The sequence below is a fragment of the Python bivittatus genome, unplaced genomic scaffold (genome assembly GCF_059951505.1).
Source record: "Python bivittatus isolate LINGU-HERP-01145 unplaced genomic scaffold, Pbiv_v1 ctg000050_np1212, whole genome shotgun sequence".
Classification (NCBI taxonomy): Eukaryota; Metazoa; Chordata; class Lepidosauria; order Squamata; family Pythonidae; genus Python; species Python bivittatus.
In genome coordinates, this window is record NW_028277033.1 from 11,634,301 (window position 1) to 11,653,608 (window position 19,308).

Here is a 19,308-nt window from a genome sequence, read left to right on the forward strand (position 1 = left end):
TGAGACAAGGGAGAAAAGTTTTTTTTGAAAATTCACTCTGTATTCATGGACTGTGACATTCCTTTGCATAATCTCATTCTGTGATTAAAGTGGGTTTCCCCACTTGAAGACCGACGTAATGTTACCTGTCTTACTACACCGAGGACCTGCTGCTTAGCAGCATCAAATATAAGTCAGGGTTGCTTTTATTTCTTTCAGACAAATAAGAATCTAGAATTTACATTTTGGATGATTTTATTTTAAAACAGACCCTACTGTTTGAGGTCTAGTCAGTCTTGGTGAACATTTGTTCCCACTACAGTTTCATTTGCTCATGACTTTAGGAACAACAAAAGTTTTTTTTTTCTTTTTCCATCTTTACAAAGAAATCCTCTAAAAAATCTACTTCTCCCTTGTATATCTGGATGTGTGTGAATTTCAAGAGCTGATACAGCATGGAGAAATTTTATTGATCATATTTTAATCTGCTCTATAACAAGGTACTCTGTACAAGTCACAAAATGGTTGAAAGGGTTTAACAGATAAGAATAGAACATTATATGCAATAAATAGCACAAGAGGAGACTCACAACCCAAGTCTGTGTATCCAGTAAAATGCCTGGGAAAGGGGACCCAGTCTTGCTGGGGCCTAACATTGCCTGCAGCAGGGCCCCCCGCCGGGAGAGCCCCTGTCCTGTGCTCAGTGGGGCACTAGGAGACCCGGGGGAGGCCTCTGAGGATGGCCGGAGGAGCTGGGGAGGGGCGTAGTTCAGGGACGCTCCTCCCCGGCCAGACAAACATGCCGGGTCAGGGTTCTCGGACACCTGCGCGTCCTGTCGGCCTCTTCCTGGGCCCAAACCACAGCGAGAGGCCATCCCCTCTGCCTGCTGTTTTCTGGACTAGATTATGGAGTGGGCGAAATCCATCGGGGGGGCGGGTCCCCCCCCCCACTCCCAGGAAATGTAGACTCCTACAGCCCTGCTTACTTGCAAGTAAGCCCCTTGAGCCCAGACTTCAAAACTAGCATGCATGGGATCAATCTGTAACAACGGTTGGTTGATGTTTTTATTTTTTGTTTGTTTATTTAAATGATTTTACGGCCACCCGTCTTGAAGCACGACTCTGGCGGCTCGCACGTGACTTTGCTTTGTGCTAATGAAAGGGCCTCGTTCTTTGAAATAGGCTCCTCTGCTTCTCTTTGGTGGTAAAGCCCACTCCCCGTTAATTGTGCCAGATGGCAAAGGCTCAGCTGAGGAGAGAGGGGTGTCCTTTAGTGGCAGAGTGCCAGCCCCCCAAGGTAGACCAGGCCAGGAGGCCTAGCGCTACTTTGATTGTGAGGCTATAGGGACAGAGTCCCCCCTCTCCTTAGCCTGATGAGAACTGGGGAGGGCCTTGCCTGCGATGCTTGGTTAGGTCCCAGTTCTGCCCCAGACGCAGATGCCCCTTACCTGACTGGGGCCTCGGTGGAGGCTCTTCCTCCTGGTCCTTAGGGCTGCCATCCCTTCTGCCCCTCACACAGGGGATTGCCGACCCCGGGGTCTCCTCTCTGAGCCGACCAGTGTCATTCTTTGGTGCAGAGCGAAATGGGCGCCTCCGTCATTCCTGGTGCTGGCGCAAGACTGGTGGTGTTGGAAAGGGGGCATTATCCCGACCGATGCCCAGTTTGCCATCTCTTTTTTGGTAAGCCTTTACCTCTGCCTTCGCCGATTCATTCAAGCTGTAACCGGAAGAACATGGCGCAGATAATGGCAGTAGGCCGCATTCTCCCCCGCCTTCCCCATTTTGCTCCCAGCTAAGGCCTAAACAGTTCCAGTGAGCTGGGTCAAGGGAAGCTGCTGCCTTCCCATTTAATTCCCCTTCTTTTAAGACGTAATAAACCATTTAAATCCGTGCTGCCTTCCGGGCCTCCTTTTCTTGGCCGTGTCTCATCCCATTTAGTGGCCACATGGGCAGTCTAGATTTTCTTTGCTTTCAAAAAATAGAGGCCATGGCCATTGGGGAATCAACCTCCAAGCCGTTGACTTACAATTCATTTGATGTGACTGGTTGAGTGGCACCAAAAGCTGAAACTGTGCAAATAACTAAATATTTAATCTGAGTTTACTGTTGTTGCTATTTTAAACATATACAGTAAAGGGTGCAGCCTGGGTGGTTTATGTATGCATGGAGAAATAATTACAGGTGACATCAGTGGACTCCTTTAATCTCCTAAAGAACTGGGTAAATCATCTGTAACCATATATCAAGTTCCTGTTTGTGTTTTTCTCATTCTTTACATCTGCTTTGTTTGTTTGCTTGAAAGGAGCTGTGGTTCAGAGACAGGCTTGCCAGCTTTCCTTCCAAACATACTGCTGTTCTGATAGCGTTAACTCTAGGGGTGGAAGCAGGCAAGATGTAGAGGACCCAAGGCAGAAACAGGGAAGAATCTGAAGTCGTAGAGGTGAAGTCCTGATCCAGTATACTGCGGGATGGAGCATGGGCAAACCTCGATAGCAAGTGGTGGCTATCTTTGAAAGCCGAGTCTTACTGGTGCGATTGATAAAATGTTGATTCTGTGGGCATGCACATTAGGAATGCCAGCTCCTCTGTACTCCTTGGTGATAATCAATTTCTGCACATCTTATTTAAAAGTGGAGGAGACCATGCGCGGCTGTTCATTACCTGAGTGTAAGTTAAGAACGTGCAGGTCTTAGCAGTGAACCATTTCCTAGGACCATTTCTGCTCTTCTCTTTTTCCAGAGTATTTGGGATTCCTACAAAGGAAGCTCTGCTTTAATTTGCGTTCGTTTGTCATGACTCTCTCCAGAAAGGCCCTTCCCTCTGGCCATAGATGGGACTGACCTGACAGTTGACCATTGCCCACTAGTCCACAGGCCAGGGACTCTCTCAGAACGGCAGCCATTCTGGCATGGTTAATCACAGCCACCCACTTACACCTGATGATAAAGATTGCTCCTCGCCAGCTTTCCGGTCTCCCCACCCCCCTTGCAATTTAAACACCTTTGAGTTTTGAGGAGGAACAGGTGAACGTGCTCCTAACAAAGGCCTGAGCCGCAGCTGCCCCCATTTTTGTTTCCTCGGAGTGCCTCTGGGGTCTGTGTGGAGCCCAGAGTTGTTCTGGCAGTGGAACTGGTGTTGGAGGCCTACTCCCGCTTTGCAAAATGTCAGCTATCCGCTTAATTCTTTTTTAATTAAAGGAATCTAAACTAACTAACTAAATCAGGTGGGGCATGCAGCTTAGCGAGTGCCGAACCCAACAGCTTCTAAGAGACCCATGCTGAAGTTTTGAGATCAAGAATTTGAAGGTCTTCTCTGAAATCAGTCTGCCGATTCTGTTGTTTGTGTCTTTAGATAGATCTATCGATCTAGGTTAATCTCTTGATGCTTGCAGGACACGTCAGATTGATCCATAATGACAATGGGAATGAACACCTGGATAAATAAGATTTAGACCTTAGACCACCTGAATGCCATTCCTCTTTCCCTATCATTTCAGGAGTAGTTACATTTTTAAGTAGATCTCATTTCTGTAGTCTTCAGCTTCACTGGATTGTTTCAAGCACTGACACTTTGCTGAAAAGAAATAGTGCACAGCATTTCAGATTTATGGGTTCTATATGTAAAAGAAAAATAGAGATGTGTCTGATCTCAAGGGCTATGTAATCTAAAAGCCATGGCTGGGAAGAGAACAGAGGCTGGTAGTAGGAAGTAGGGCAGAAAGAGGGCAGATCTGTGCCCAGTGTGTTCTTGGGAATGCCTAGGAAGACATCAAAACATCTGATGGAAAAGATGGGCTTTGAGAAGGATGAGGAGGGAAATGAGAGGAACAAGCTACAGTATCTGCAGTTTCACTTAATAATCATTAACAATCATTCTAAGTAGCCCTTAGGGAGCATGTTTGTGCATGTTTCAATAGTTTGTTTAAAGTAGCGTGTGAATGTTTAAAATAATTCAGGGTGGAAAAAATGAACCACAGCAGTCTTGTCTTTGACCTGACTCTGGCATGTTTGAAAACTTTGGCTCCCATTAATCACACCTTCCAAACCCCAGACTGTGGATAATGGTCACTAAGGCTTGCTTAAACAAATCAGTTTTGCAACTTATTGCTTGGACTTGGCTTGTTCAAAGCAAGCCACGGTTTATTATCCATGCTTAAGAAGTTGCTCCTCAAGTACAGATCACACAACAAGCTGTGCTGAAGTAGAAACAGGTATGCAAGCTTGGAACCAGGGTGGAAGACCAGAGGAACTGCACAAGCCCAAAACTAGCAGAAACGTTGTCTTAGACTGCTGAACTGTGGTCTGGCATGAAATCTGAATTCTCACTTAACATTTGAAGTGGAACAACCTGCCCAGAGCCAGCAGTGCTTTTGATGAACATGGCAGCTGAAGAAGGGGATTGGTTACTTGGAGAGTAGCTGTCTGTGTAGTCTCCCAATGCAAGTCCAGACTTGCAGTTTATCCTTTCAGTTTCTTTCTGTATGAAAACTAACTTGCTGACTATGTCACAGACATACACATAGACTCACACGTGCAGAAAAAAGTACTTTCTTGGCCAACTTGTATGAGACATTGTTGGTGAATTCATCTTTCCAAAATTCTGCAGGTGATCTGAGAGTACTAAAACTAGTTCTAAAATTACTTCTGAAATCTTTCTGGCTTGAATGAATTTTTCTGACCTTTCCATCAGGATAATTTTGTGCTAGACTGTAAAACACATCATTACCCCAATGAGACCTGAGTCACTCCTTCAAGCAAGTGTTCTGCATCATGAATTGAAGGGGATCCAAGCCCCCCAGAAAGGCTTTCTTCCAGATTTTTTAACTAAGTTCTGAATTGTTTCTCATGGTGGGTCTTCCCCTCCTTGTCAAATAGTAATACATGCCAAAGACATTTAAAATGAGCTTCAAAGGCATGCTTGGAGCATAGGTGAGCAAGCCAGGATACATGTTAGAAGAGTGTTACGAGAGAGCCGCGTGGTGCAGTGGGGAAGGGAGTTGCTGTGGTCGTTGAAGGGCAAGGCAACGCAACCATGGGTTTGGCTCTCCAAGTGTGGCCCTTCAGGTGTTACTGCACACCAGTGGCCATCGGCCCCAGCACTTGAGTACCCAGGGAAATGGGGGTGGCAGTCCAACAACCTCAGGAAGGCCCCAGTTCCCCCCCTCTGATTCAAGAGCAGGGAGGGTGTCTGTGCTTTTGGTGTCAGGTCCCCGGCCAAATACAGTTTCCTGGGGATGCCTGTTTTCATGGCAGGACATCTCCAGGTTAGGTGTGTGAGATCAAAGGTGCCTCTATCCCCCCTCCCCAGCTGAGCCTCTGAAGAAGCAGTCCATCTCCATGAGGCCGCCTGTGTGTAACACAACCCAAGGCAGACTCTTACCTTGGGACATCCTCAGGGTAGCAATATCCTGAGCCCTTTCTGATGAGCAGCGAGGGCTTCTTCCCCACAAGCTCTGACTCCAAGCCCGAGATGAGCTGGGCAGCAAACCACCGAGAGGGTGGGATGCTTTTAAGGAGAAGATCTGCAAAAGGTCCCTCTGGTGTCCCTCCTTGCCCTAGGAGAGCGTGCCACAGAAGGTCCGGCTTAACGTCTGTTGGGTCCAGGCATTCGCTAATGCAAGGGATTGCTTCCTTGCTCCTCACTTGCGGCAAAGTGTAATCTCCCTCAACTTTTAATAACAAGATCAGTCGCTGTCCAGCAAGCAGCTAAGCATGTTTTCCTTGGATAGTTTTTGTTTAAGGGATTGCCTGCTTTTCTTTTTTCTTTTTTCTTTCACAGGGGAGCCCTTTCCTCCTCTGCACCGAGTTACTGGAGCTGAAACTAAATTACCCTGAGCTGTCTCTTTATGTTTGTTTTAACGACCCGTGTGGCATGTTTATTTGTTTTTTAAAATTTATTAATTCGATTTCAGGCCACCCAACTCCTCAATGACTCTGGACGGCTTACAATAAAAAAGAAATAGGAAAAAACCAAAAATATCAAAGAACTCAGCCAACTGAAAGGGGAACTCAGTATCACCAAAACCATAGGGGGTTCTCAGCCATCCTATCCCAAGGGAGATCAACCAGATTTTAAATAGTTTTTGGAAAGTTGTTGTGGTGGGAACAACATGGACTTCTGGGGGGGGGGTCATTCCAGACGGTGTGGACCCCCCTGAGAAGGCTCACTTCCTGCGTTCTGAAAAATGACATTGTTTTATTGGTGGGACCCAAAATGTGCCCACTCGGCCTTACTGCACTGGATGGGCAGAAACATTTGGAGACAGGTGGTCCCTCAGGGAGCCAGGCCCTGCGCCATGAAGGCTTTATAGGTGATAACCAGAACCTGGAATTGTGTCCAGAAGCCAGTCGGTAACCAGTGCAGCTCGTGAAGCAGTGGGGACGCATGAGTATCCTGCAACATGCCCATCGCTGCTTGTGCTGCCACAATTTGGCCAGCAGTTGCTTCTGGGAGGTCTTCAAAAGTTAGGGTACCTATTAAAGGTGACCAAGGTGTGAATGACTGTCTGAAGGGCTTCCTGGTCCAGGAACAGGTGGAATTGGTATACCATATGAACCCATGCATAGGTCCTCTTGGCCACAGTTGCCAGTTGCTTTTCAAGCAGAAGCTGTGAGTCCAAGAGGACCCCCATATTGTGCACAGGTCTTGCATGGGGGGAGGGGTTGCAACATCGTCAAAGACTAAAGATAGAATATTTCCAGAACTGGGGAGATCAAACAGAGTAACTCAGTCTTACCAGGACTTAGCCTGAGTCTCCCCATACAGACCCACATAGCTCCCAGACACTGTGGGTCAGGACTTTGACAGCATCACTTGGCCCAGGGTGAAGAGAGATACGTGCATATATCAGCATATTGATGATACGTGGCCCCAGGCCAATGGATGAACTCTCCTAGCAGTTTCATGTAGATGTTAAACAAGAAGGGAGATAGTACAGCACCTCACAAGTGAAGAGCTGTGCACATGATCTCTCCATCCTGTCAACACTGATTGAAACTAGCCACAGAGAAAGGAGGAGAACCACCACAAAATGCTGCCTTCCTCTCCCAACCTCCAAAGCTGGTCCAAAAGGATACTGTGGTCAATGGTATTGAAAGCCGGTGAGAGATCAAGGAGGACCAGGATGGGCACACCATCCTCATCCCAGATCTGCCACAGGTCATTGACAAGCACAGCTAATGCTGCCTCTGTACTGAACCCTGGCCTGAAATCTGACTGAAGGTCTAGATGATCTGTTTCCTCCAGCCCAACCAACCTTCCACCACCTTCTTCCCAAAGGTTGGAGACTGGATGGAAATTGTTGGAATGATTGGGATTTAGTTGAATTTTAATTCCCAACATTCAAACGGAGACACATGGCCTTGACATTCCACTCCATATTCAGTTGAATGTGGGGATTTCCTGTCCTTTGAGAGTCCCAGCTGATCAGCCTGTAAGTCTGCAGGACCTAAATAAAAATCCTTGAGGCAGAACAGACTCATGAGCATCTGGGAAGGATAGGGCTGTTTTAACTGATTCTAATTTAGGTGGAAAGTTTGCTTTGATGCCTCAGTTAAAGTATTATGGTTGCTTTTTAACTTTATTTTTGTGCTGGTGTTTTGAGAGATTCTTTTAATGTATTTTTTTATGGATGATTGTTAGCCACCAGGGTTATGAGTGGCCAAATAAGTTTTCTAAGTAAATCAATGGCCTTTTTCCTTTTAAGGATGGTCCACCAATACTGTGGTGGCAGGAATGGAGGTTGTCACTGTGTTGTGTGTAAGAGAGGGATTAGTATAGACCATCTGACTCACCCAAGCAGGAGCCATTGTGTGAGGATAAAATGGAATCAGACTAAGGTTGCTCCTTCCAGCTCCTTGAAGGAAGGGAAGCGTGTGGTGTGAAATGGGCCCTGTGGATACAAATAGCAGGAATGTAAGTAGAAATATGTCTTAGGCAGAGTGGAATCTTGTATTCTTGCAAAACAAACACTGCACTTGAGAATGTGCTTCTGGATTCTCCAAATCTTGCCCTGCAAGGGGTTGTATGGATAGCAGCTGTGCTGCTTTGCTAGTCTCATCTCATTTTCTTATGGTTGATTTCCATATAGGGTGGACATTATATTGCCAAAATGGGGAAGAGGGAAGCAGATATGCATTAGCAAGCCCATATGGTAAGTGAATTTATAGATACAAATTTAGGAAAATATACATTATTGGAGTTCAGTAGAACTACAGTGCCTCTCCCCACAGGTAGAAGATAGATTAGATGATCTCTGTCTGGTGTTCAGCTGCTTAATGGGGGAGGGTGTTTGAAACCCCCTGCTTTCCTGTCTTGGAGTTCCTCATCTTCACGCAGGGCTTAGACCAGACTGGACAGCCTACAGAGATCATCTAAGGGAGTGCCAAGGGACTGTGTCCCCCAAATGTCCCTCTCTGTTTCAGTTGGCAATCAGGCCATTGCCTCTGGTCTTTCCAGGGATGGCTGTGGACCTCCTCAGAACTGGGTCTTTTCAAGAGTATTCTTAGAATGAGGGGAAAACATGAGAAGTTACACCATCAGCGGGAAAGTGTATTTTTCATAATTGATGATAATTAGCACCATGATCTTCAGTCCAAATAGACAATTAGACAAAATAATGATGTATCTACAAAGTGTCTGTATAACGTTAGTAACCTGGAATGTTTTAGCTGTTGCCAGTCCTAAATTATCTTGCTCTTGTATTATGGTAATATTTTCCTAGAATTTAATTCATTTCCCAATTCTAAGAATTGATTAAAACTTATGAAGCCTCAATACTCGTAATTTTTCACATGTATAGACAAGACTGAGGGGGTGTGATTTTGTCATGGATGAGCAGGTCTGACGCCCATAAACAATTATGGCTATTATTTTCTCATCCAAATCAGCTACTCAGTTTCCTGCTGTTTTCAGGTGGGATCCACCATACCCTTTTCAAAAAGAGACAAACCCCCAATTTCACCCCCAAATCAGAATCCCTGCTTGCTCTGCACCATCCTTGTGTATCTTCATCCTGCTCATTTTGACCCTCGCACCCCCCAAAATTACATGCAGACTTTGCCCACCAAAAGGTTTCCTTCTCCTGGTGCAGCTTTACCTATTTTATGCTGTTGTGCCACATCTTGATTCAGGATTACGCAAGTGGAAGTATTAGCATATCTAGGGGGCATCAGGCTGACAAAGGCAGTGATACCCTTGCACCCCAATATTTATCATCCCAGCATTGCTTTCAAAAAATATTTTTCAATTTTGTGTGCAAAAAAAGAATGCCTAGAACTGTAGCATATTAATCAAAACGAGTGTTTGCCCCCTTGTGCTAGACTCTGCGCTTCCAGACTGGGCCTACAGAGCCACTTCCACGTCCACAGATGAACTGCACAAAAGCGTGTCCTCTTCCAGCCCGGAGGACTACCTTATTCATTACTTATGTGTTTATGTTCTTCAGCCCGAAGAACGTAAATCCTCTTCTTGTGTGGACAGAAATTAGGAGTAGAGAATTATAATTGGAATTGAAGGTATGTAATTTGTTCAAAAGAAAATGAAGTAACAGAAATGGGGAAGAAGTTGCCTGTATGTCAAAAATATCCACTTCTCAGAAATGTTTGAATAAAATTTGGTAATGCAGCAAAGTTAGAAAACGTGGAGGGACAAATAAAAGCAATGCTGTTGTTCGTGTCTATAATTGCCTGCCCAGCCGAAGAGATGCTTGCGAAAAGCAAGTTGCAGATCTGTCAAAGCGATAGTGAGGGGGAACATTCATTGTAGTAATACCTGCCAGAAGAAAAACTCCGTCACGATGGTCCTGGTTGACTCCTTTGTCCAGGAGAGGGTGGAGGAAGACGCCAAGGAGCCGTCTCCTTGACTGGATTCCTTTCAGTGGAGAAGACTTCACTGAGGAAGGGGAAGTAGCTGGGACATTGGAGGAAAGTAATCACGCAGTGCTGGATTTCCTTGTTTTTAAAGGAAACTAAAGCCAAGCATAGTTGAATGCATATCTTGGACTTCAAAAAGAGATTTTTAAAGTCAGAACAATGAGAGGGAGGGTTCTATGGCAGGACAAACTCAAGACAGAGCACGTTAATATGGTTGTGCAACAATACATCATGGCTTAGGGAAGACATGAAAAGCATTCATGTAGGAGACCGAAGAAAGGCAGTATGCACCATGGAAGAGGACAGACAGACAGCCTGGAGCTGCAGAGGAGGTTTCAGAAAATGAAGGCTCAGAATGTGAAAAGTTGGCAAAGGATGCTTCTGCAGGTATGTTCAAGATAAAAAGAAGAGAAAAGGCTCTGTATAGCAGCTGTTTAATGAACATGGCAGCAACCAGAATTACAAAGGGGCTAGAAATGAAGGGAGAGTGAAGGAGCTGAGGCTCTTTGAGAAGGAGGTCAAAACCCAGGACGCAGAGCCGTGGATTTAAGGAACAGGAAGGCAAATTCCGGCATCCTGACAAGAACCACCGTTTCCCGGGTCTCGGTGAACCTGCCCTCCGATGGCCACCTCCGCACGGCATGCTTGCCTGGGTCTCGGCTTTGCTGGCGAGAACCGAAAGGCGACGGCTGCTGCTGCTGCTTGAAACGGGGGCTTTGGACACCCTGTGATTTTCCTGAGCTATCCAGGAGGAGGAAGAAAGCGGAGCCCAGGAGCGGCACACCTCGCCTGCCCCCTGCTTCGGTTACCTGGATCTGAAATGGAGGGGTTCTGCCCATTCGGGCCTCGGCGTGCCTTTCTGTGGCACCGAGAGACGCCAATAGCTGCTGCACGTTTAACGCAATTGGGGCTGGATTCAGGCACGGTTAAGCATTTCCCAGCCCTGCAGAGGGCAAAATGCAAACATCGGAAAGGGCTAACCATACGTTTCAGTTCTCTCATCAAAAGTGCTTTAGCTGAATTGTATGTATTAATATTGCTAATATTGTCACGTGGCATTTTGCTGCAGAGAACCTTTGTTCTGGTCCTGTATATTGATGGAAATAATGATAATTATAACAAGATTTGATTATGGTGATTATTGCTGTGGAACAGGCGTGCTGTAACCTGTGGCATTTTATAGTTATTGTTTAACTATAGTTATCATAGCATGTTCCTCCAGGTGTCATATAAACTAAACACTCAATTTATAAATGGAATTAAAATCTACACTAAAAGCAGTCACATGGAAGAGTCAAGACAGCTGTTTTGGCCATCCGAAGAATCCCCAAATCCATACCGAAGCCAAGTCTCTTTGGGGCCAAATCAAGTCACAAAACACAAAGCAAAGTTCACTGTTGTCTTCCATCAAGAGATTCCACTCTCCCAAGGAGGTTTCACTTTGGGAGAGAGACAGCAGAGTAAAGGAGGAATAGGACGAGATCTGTTTTCATCCAAATCAGGTTTTTGTTGCAGAATAGATCTGGCAGTATGTGGGTCCTGAGTTGAGCTTAATTTGCTTGGTGAGATGGAATTGTTAATTTCATGGCAATACAGAATTTATAGTGTCTCTGCAGGTCCCTTGCATGGCTTGGCATCTGAGCATAAACGTCGTATTCTCAGTAACAGAATTATTCATTGCTGATGGAGTAATGATTGTACTCGTCTTTCGGTTATTAGATTGTTTGCTTTGCTTGCTTGAAAAGTTAGTCACCGCAGTTCTTGGAAAGGATGTGAGCACACTGGTAATGGAGGTCATAATTGTTTGCTCCCTTGGAGAGCAGCACTTTAACGAGACTTCGCCTGATCTGGAGCTCAAATCCTCCTGAAAAACTTGCAGGGCTTGCAGGCACCTTGGTCTGGCTGAGCTCTGGGAGGAAAGCTTCGGGTTTCAGATTCTAAGATAATCTGTCCAGGCAGATTATGCTTGTGTAAGGCTCTTCAGAACTGCCAGGCCAGATTTATGGAGTGTTGGGACATTACACGGCTTTCCTGCTGGGATCTGTTAGACACCAGGTCCCATAATTCCCAGCCAAAATGTTCATAGAGAATTAAGGTGTAACCGCTTGCATGTTGTATGAAGCCACATCTCGGTCTTCAGTACCCATAATTTCCAGCAGCATGGGCATGTCGGTTGAGAATATGGGAGTTGATGTCCAATACACCTGGAAGGCACTGGGTGGGGGTATTTAAAATTACCTGAAATCTTCTGAGATTGCTAAATTCTGAAATATTTGGCATTCTTGCCTGAAATCTCATGAAATGTTGCCTCTTGTGACAGTTTTGTAAAAGTAATATTCATTTCATTGTCGGTGCCCTCTTTGCCTGTTGGCACTGTGTTGCTGACCCCCCGTCTGTTCCTGGAGATGTAGTAAAATAAGGCTTGGTCAACTGACTTGGTTAAACAGTGGTGCTATAAAGGTCAATTCTCTAAAGTAACAATTTAAGGAAACTAGGGAAAAAGGAGGGATTAAAACTAATTGCCTGGAAACATATACAAGAAATCAGAGGATTGCCAATTTTTCTTTTTTGTAGGAGACTTGCAGTATTTTTGTAATATTTCTTGGGTGATGATGTCAAAAGTTTCATGTAACTTTTAGAACAAAACTTTATTTCAATATTTGTGTATAAGGCAGGGAAACTGTACCATAAACAGGAATTTTCTAGTGACTCAGAGTTCCAGGAACCCCATTTATAATTAGCTCATTTGTGCAACTAAGAACAAGTTGGGACCATTGCTCATCATGCTATGCATTTTTGCATCTGCAGATTAATTGCATTTTCAAAAAGGGCCCCCTTCTCAGTCTTTGGCAATACAGAGGATGATACACACACACACACACACACACACACATACATCTCTTGGCTTCTAATTTTTTAGAAATGGATTCTAATTTCTACTGATATTCTTGGATAATGTATAAAAAGTTGATTTAAATAACATTAAAAAATCACAACATGTGCGACGTGATGTTAACAGACCTCCTAATCAAGAAGGACTAGCTTAATCAAGGATGTCCCTTTATACGTTGCCCCCCAAGTGGGCATGTGCTCATGTGAAATCTTCATATGTTGACTTCTGTGCATACTTGGAAGGGTCAAGTTCAACTGCTTGTGACTAGATGGACTTGCCCAGGTGGCTTCCTTGACTGCAATACTGCTTGCCCTCTTTGGGGATGAGTTATAGACTTCTTCGTCTAGCCTACTAAAAATCCTGGGATTTTCTGGTGGTCTCCCATCCAAAGAACTAACCAGCTCTGGGCCTGCTTAGTGTATTTCAGTGTCGGCTGCGGTCAGCTCGGTGCCAATTCCTGTATCCAGGTAACCCATTTAGAAAGAATGGCTTGCTTTCCATAGGGTTTTGGGTCCCCTGGTGCTGGTGCCATCGTGTGGGAGAGCTGGCCCAGAGTGAGGGCAGCCTGCCCCTTGTCCTGGCTGGTGACCCAGAAATGGTTGCTGCTTAGGATCCGAAAGGTGTCCTGACTTGTCTTCTGGGAAGTGAGCTTCATGGATGGTGGTGGTTGGGCAGAGCAAAGAATCACTTCTCTGGACCTGCTGCCATGAGCCTCCCAGGGAAGACCCACCCATTCTTCCTGGGGAGGCCCTCAGTCTGTTCACTTGCTGCCCCTGCCGTGAGTGCCACACATCAGTGCACCCCTTCTGTGCTGCAACCCATAAAACCTTGGCTATTTCATTCCAGTGTTCCCTCCCTCCCTCCTGACTCTTCCAGTGGTCTCGCTGGAGCTTCCTACCTGCTTACCTTGCCATGGCAAGAAGGTTGGGACACACCTTTTTGTAGAGAAATGAGGGATCACATCTTTGGGATGGGGCATACCTCTGTCACCCACACGTGAGCTCTGCGGAGGAAGAGATATCTGTAGTCAATGGTAAAACCTCTCCTCATTGCATGGGAGAGTTTGTTCTTCGGTATCTTGGAGGATGACCTTTTAGAGGATGATGAGTTGCCTGTGGGCTGCCAAGAGCTCCTGGAGCTTTAAGAAGACAGGACTCTTTCCTTTTCCTCCTGTTTTACTCATAAATTGGCCCTCTTGGTTTTCAGGAAAGGATAAGCCTGCTTCCAGATCTTCCTCCTCCTTGTTCCTCTGCCCTTGAATTTCCCTCCCTTCTTTTCCATTGTTATTCCAGGGCATCTCAGCATTCCTAGAACTTTCCCCATCAAAGAAGAAATGAAGTCTCTCAGATGGAGCTCCACTGAAACAGACCTTTACCCGATTATGAGCATGGGTTGTTTAAAATTCTTCTTGTTTACGCTTCTCAAGCCTTTTGCTAAGAGCCTAGACGCCAATAAGCACCATGAATCACTGCCTTGGATTGTCCCTGGCTGCTGTTAATGGCTCAATCTCTAAATCTCATCTAGAAGTTCCCTCTGTCATCATTTCTAGATTTCCTGTGCCGTGTTTGCATTGTCCTGTTGGGCTAGAGCCGTGTTTCTCAATCTTGGCAACTTTAAGATGTGCGGACTTCAACTCCCAGAATTCCCCAGCCATCTTAAAGTTGTCAAGCTTGAGAAACACTGTTTTAAAGTTTTTATATAGTAGGTACAAGAAATGCATAAAAAACTATGTGGTATCAGGAAGGTGTAGGAAGGAAGGTCTCGTAAGATAAAAAGAGAGAGGCCTCTGCTACACTTCTCCCAATTCCAGAATTTAAAATGAAGTATAATTAATTGCCTTTTGCCTTGTTTCTTTCACATTCCCCATTTCACACTCGTCCTCTTGGTCTGGGTGATCCCAGAAATGCCCTGGGGCTTCTCTCTGCTTGCTTGTGGGGATCCTTCCTGAGCTGGGAGCACAATTTGCACGCATGTCCAAAAGGAGCAGGGCTCTCATCCGATGCTGCGTCTGCATTACAGACAGTCAGGAAGATGAACTGGATGGAAATAGGCAGGGACCGTCTCTCCCCAGTTACATCGACCCGTCCCATCAGGTCCGGCAGAAAGGGGATGTTGCAGGTCCTGTTGGCCAAGGAGCTTTGTTCGGCGGGATCCACAAAGAGAGCCATTTCTGCCATGGCACCCGTCCTCTGGAACCTCATTCCCCCCCTCCCCCAGGTGAGATTGGCCCCAACACTGCTGGTCCTCAAAATGTGGATGTGCCATCGGGCTTGGGGATCCCAAGGAAGTGTGGAGCCCATTACATGGTTGCACTGTGTATAAGTTTAGACTGTACTCCTCTTGTCTTTTTGTTCTGGTGTTTTTAACTGTAGATTTAACTGGTTTTTAAATGGTTTTAATAACGGTAGGTTGTAATTGTTAGTCATGTTTTAACTACGTATGCCACCCAGAGTCACATGCAAGTGAGATGGGCGGCCATATAAATAAGTAAATAGATAGATAAATCATCTGCTCAGAGCGTTTCTCAACATTTCAGAATTTTAAAACCAACACAACTGAAATTGTTTTTAATGAAAGTAGGCTGAAAGGAAATCTGAGGTGAAGGCGCGGGAAGATGCAGTGGTCAGTATGGATGTGATGCATACGGGACAAACCATGGAAGGGCGGGGTAATGCTGCACGCGGTCTGGGCTGGCCCGCATGACGGGCACCAGAAGAGAGCTGCAAACGAGGAGGCCCGCTGGGCCCGTGTTCCTGCTGGCTCTTCCCCATAGCGACTGGAAGGACTTCACTTGTAAAAGCTGTGGAGCTTCTGGAGCCAGCGGCCTCTTTCTTCCAGGCTGGCACAGAAGCCTGGATAGCCAGGCCGGCAGGGGTGGGAGACCTGGAGATCTCCACGTCGTTTATTTAGAAAAACTTGCAATTCTGTGATAGTGCAGCGTTCTGGAGTGATGCTGATAATATGAAGCTCCCGAGGCCTAGTGAAGTGCTGGCAGAAGGTGTCCTGCAATGAAAAGTTTGATCATAAACGGGGGGGCCAACATGATCTTTTTTCCTTTGGCTCTTCCAGGATGAAGTCATTGCTGCTTCAGAAAAAGTAACAGTGAAGCTTGAGGACTTGGCCCAATGGGCCCGGGCAGATCTCTCCAAGTGGAAACGTGGCGTCCAGGATGAAGCCTTCAGACCCACAGAACTGAGGAAGAATGGGCAGAGGGAAGCCCTAAGCAGGTTCCGGCAATCCACACACAACAGCGGCCTCAACTTTAAAGATATTTTGAAAGAAAAGGCTGACTTGGGTGAGTGTCCTTCTGTTCTTGTCTGAGATGGGTTCTGGAATACTTGATGGGACCAATTTTCTGGTGCTTTTCTTGACTGAAGGGTGGAGGGATGTGTGGCAAAGATTCTGGGAATTTGGCAAGGACTTCTAAGCTGATTGTAAAAATGAAGGAACTTTCAAGTGTCTGTTGGGATACAGTAGATGAAAAACATATTGAAAGTACACCGGAGGGCAAAGATAATGTGTGAATGGTATCTGAGCAGAGTCGATGCAGCAGAATTGATGCAAACAGCCAGAATTTAGAGGGAGAGGCTATGCTGGCTGAGCATTTGGGGAGTTGTGATCCCCGGCACATCTGGGAGCTGATAGACCCTCTCAAATCACACCTTGAACTTTCCCTTAATTCCACGGGGTTGCCATGTTAACACGAAGCTTGTCATTCCAAAGCCCCTTCCTTCTTCACGATCCAGGTCTGACTGCACAACTCTAGTGTCAGGATGTATCCTTTACCTCCATTATGGGATGTGTGCCTGTCCCAGCTGAACTCATCCTGGGTGTTTCAGTAGTTCCAAGGCTAAAGTGTAGGAAAGGAAGGTGTATGTCTGGGGGGTCAGGCAGGATTAAATTAATTCCTCTGCTAACTTTCTGCTGGTGAAACAGATGCCTTGCACATGGTTTAGACAGAAGGCTGAGTGGCCACTGGTTTCCACCAGATGCAGGTAGTTCCCTGGGAATCGCCTTTTCCCCCGTGGAGGTGGCTAGAGAAGGAGACGCTGATCTAGTGGTGTTTGCAATACAGCCGACCGGGGGGGAGGGGTTGCAATTGGCCCCAGAGAGGCAGGACAGTGTTTAGGGGTGGAAACCAGACTGTGGTTGCCAGAGCTGCTCTGTGAGCATTAACCCACTTTCTAGTTGCTGCACTGGTTACCCATAGGCTTTCAATTCAGGAGCTGGTTCTGAGCTAGGGAGCCCTTGGCTCTGGGGCCCGTGGGGCCTGCCTCCTCCAGGTGGAATCCACCTGGCCTGCAACATGGGGGTGCTCCAGGTCCTGCCCTTGCTACAGGTCAAAGGGAGATGGGCCAAGGCAGTCCTTCTCTGCCACGGCTACTGGAGGGATCTCTGGTGCCCTCCTGATTATGGGTCTTCTGTAGGGTGGTCAAGAGAGTTCTTTTTGAGGATGCTTGAGTGAGATTTTCATTGGGCCGCCCTTCTCATTTCAGTGTTGCTTTCTGATGGATTAGATACTTTGGTTCTGTCTTTGTAAACTGCCAGGAGTGGCTTACAGCTGGGTGGTATAGAAGTCCTTGCAAATAAATAAAGGGATAAGCAAATGCTTAAGGAGCAATCAAATCAGAATGCTGAATTAGTTCGGAATGACTAGGTTTCAGATGCCTAGTCTGAAGCTTAATGAGGTTGCTCCCTGGTCAATTCAGTGCTCATTGGCTGAACCCATGAAGGATTCCCTTTCTGGGCATATGATGGAAGACGTGTGGATGGCTCAGTCGTTCTCTGGCATCTGCGCCCCACCAGTCCTGCCACCATCCAACCTGGTGAGAGTTCAGTCTGACTCAGATCAAAACTCTCTGGGAGAGCCTGGATGTTAAACATTACCCACCTTCATGTTAGTTAGAACATTACTGGGATCACTCCCCAGCTGCTCTGTTAATGCTTTCCATGTTTTAGTTGTTCTTCTAGAAGCTGTTGGGCTTGTCAGAAGAACAGGGCCTTTTAAAAGACTATTTTCTTTTTTGTACGCTTCCAATAAACAGCACACATATACTCATATACGTAAACAGAATCTAGCAAGTTTATCCATAATAATAATAATAATAATAATAAGCCATAATAATACAGTAAATCTTCAGAAGCCCCTTTACAAAATCTTCTCTTTATATATTTTGTCCAAGAATTCGAGTGACATAATGAAATCTGAAGCCATCTTGGAAAGTGTCAGAATCCAAAGGAGGGGTCCTTAAAACGAACTGACCCTTGTGTGACTCCCTTGCCTGTCAATAAGGCCAGTGCTGTCTGAAGTTAAAGACACAAGGGGATATCCTGTGGAAGAAGAACACAAAGCCAAGACTAACAGGATTGTCTATATTTTGTTTCCATTATCAATACATAACCCAAAAGGTTTGATTCCTCATTAAGGAAATCACGTTGTCTGGCAGAGCCATGTAAAAAAAAAAAAATCATGTATCCCAACGGGTTGTATCAATTGGGACAAAGTTTTTCCAATAGAGCCACAGACTTGTCTTCCTTTCAGGAAATGTAATGTTGTGCTTTGTTCTGGAATGCGAAATGCAGCACTGAGTAGAGAATGTAGAGAACTCTGCAAGTTTCCAAGCCCCACGTAGGAGCCCCTTGAAAGTCCTGACTCAAGGTTGGGTGGCTGTGACTTATCACAGTTTCTTCATTCAAAGCTTCAGGTAACCAGAGGTTGACCTCCTTTTATGGACATGATTTTTCATCTCAGTTTCATGGCTGATGGGTCTCGGGACCCTATTCCTCGTGGACTTTGTCTCTCATTCTGAAGTTGACAGTGGTAGACTTTTGCTTCTGGAATGTGTCTCCTCCTGGCAGAGCTGGGTTTTTATTTCACTTGGAACATAGGGCCCCTGGGCCACAAAGAGTGTGGGATTATTGGAAAAAGATACTTCTTACTTTTTTTATCTCTTTTTATCCTTTTTTAAAAAATCATTTTCTTTGGTTTACAAGTGTGGTCTAGATATTAGAGTTTTTTAAAAGTCCTAATGATAGTTTGGTACTGGTAACTAGAGTATTTAAAAAGTTTCTGATTTGATTGTAGATGAAATATTAGAGTATGTTAGCGGAGATTATTTGTTCAGATTTTTCCCGTTACTTGCCAAAGACTCTTGTAATCCTCAAGTTTTCCTTGGTAAAACAAACCAGTAGTCTTTGCACAACGCTTTGAGAAGGAATCCAAGTTGATGCAGTGCCAGCGTACAAGCACAGTCCAACTTGGCTTGTCTCATGCAAGCAGGTCAATGGGCCAGATGTGTGTAGCTTGCAGTTATTTCTAAGCCCAGGATGACTGTGAATTACTCCTTGCAAGTCTTATTGTATCATGTGATGCAAGCATAATTCTTGCTTGTTTGGGATTGGGAAGTTTATGGGTCAGTGTGTCATTTTTGTGTGTTAGCCTAAGAAACAACTTTGTTTTGTTAACCCAGGATTAGGGTATAGTGTACTGTGTGAGCCAGCAATAGTATGTGTGTAAATAATCCTAACCCTGCAGCCAAAATGGCAGGGAAAATCTTTGCCCAG

General features: G+C 45.6%; 1 protein-coding gene across 4 annotated transcripts in view; it reads left to right on the forward strand.

Annotated features, from left to right (window-relative positions):
• Window positions 1-19,308, forward strand: part of ARID5B (AT-rich interaction domain 5B) — a 164,778-nt gene that overhangs the window by 12,836 nt on the left and 132,634 nt on the right. For 3 of the 4 annotated variants that reach the window (XM_088130006.1, XM_088130026.1, XM_088130018.1), the window contains one exon: window positions 15,814-16,039. In XM_088130006.1, the coding sequence (XP_087986132.1) occupies window positions 15,814-16,039 (226 nt within the window). Of the gene's footprint in view, window positions 1-14,827; window positions 14,962-15,813; window positions 16,040-19,308 lie in introns of those variants that run through there. The other variant, XM_088130012.1, reaches the window with a different exon arrangement.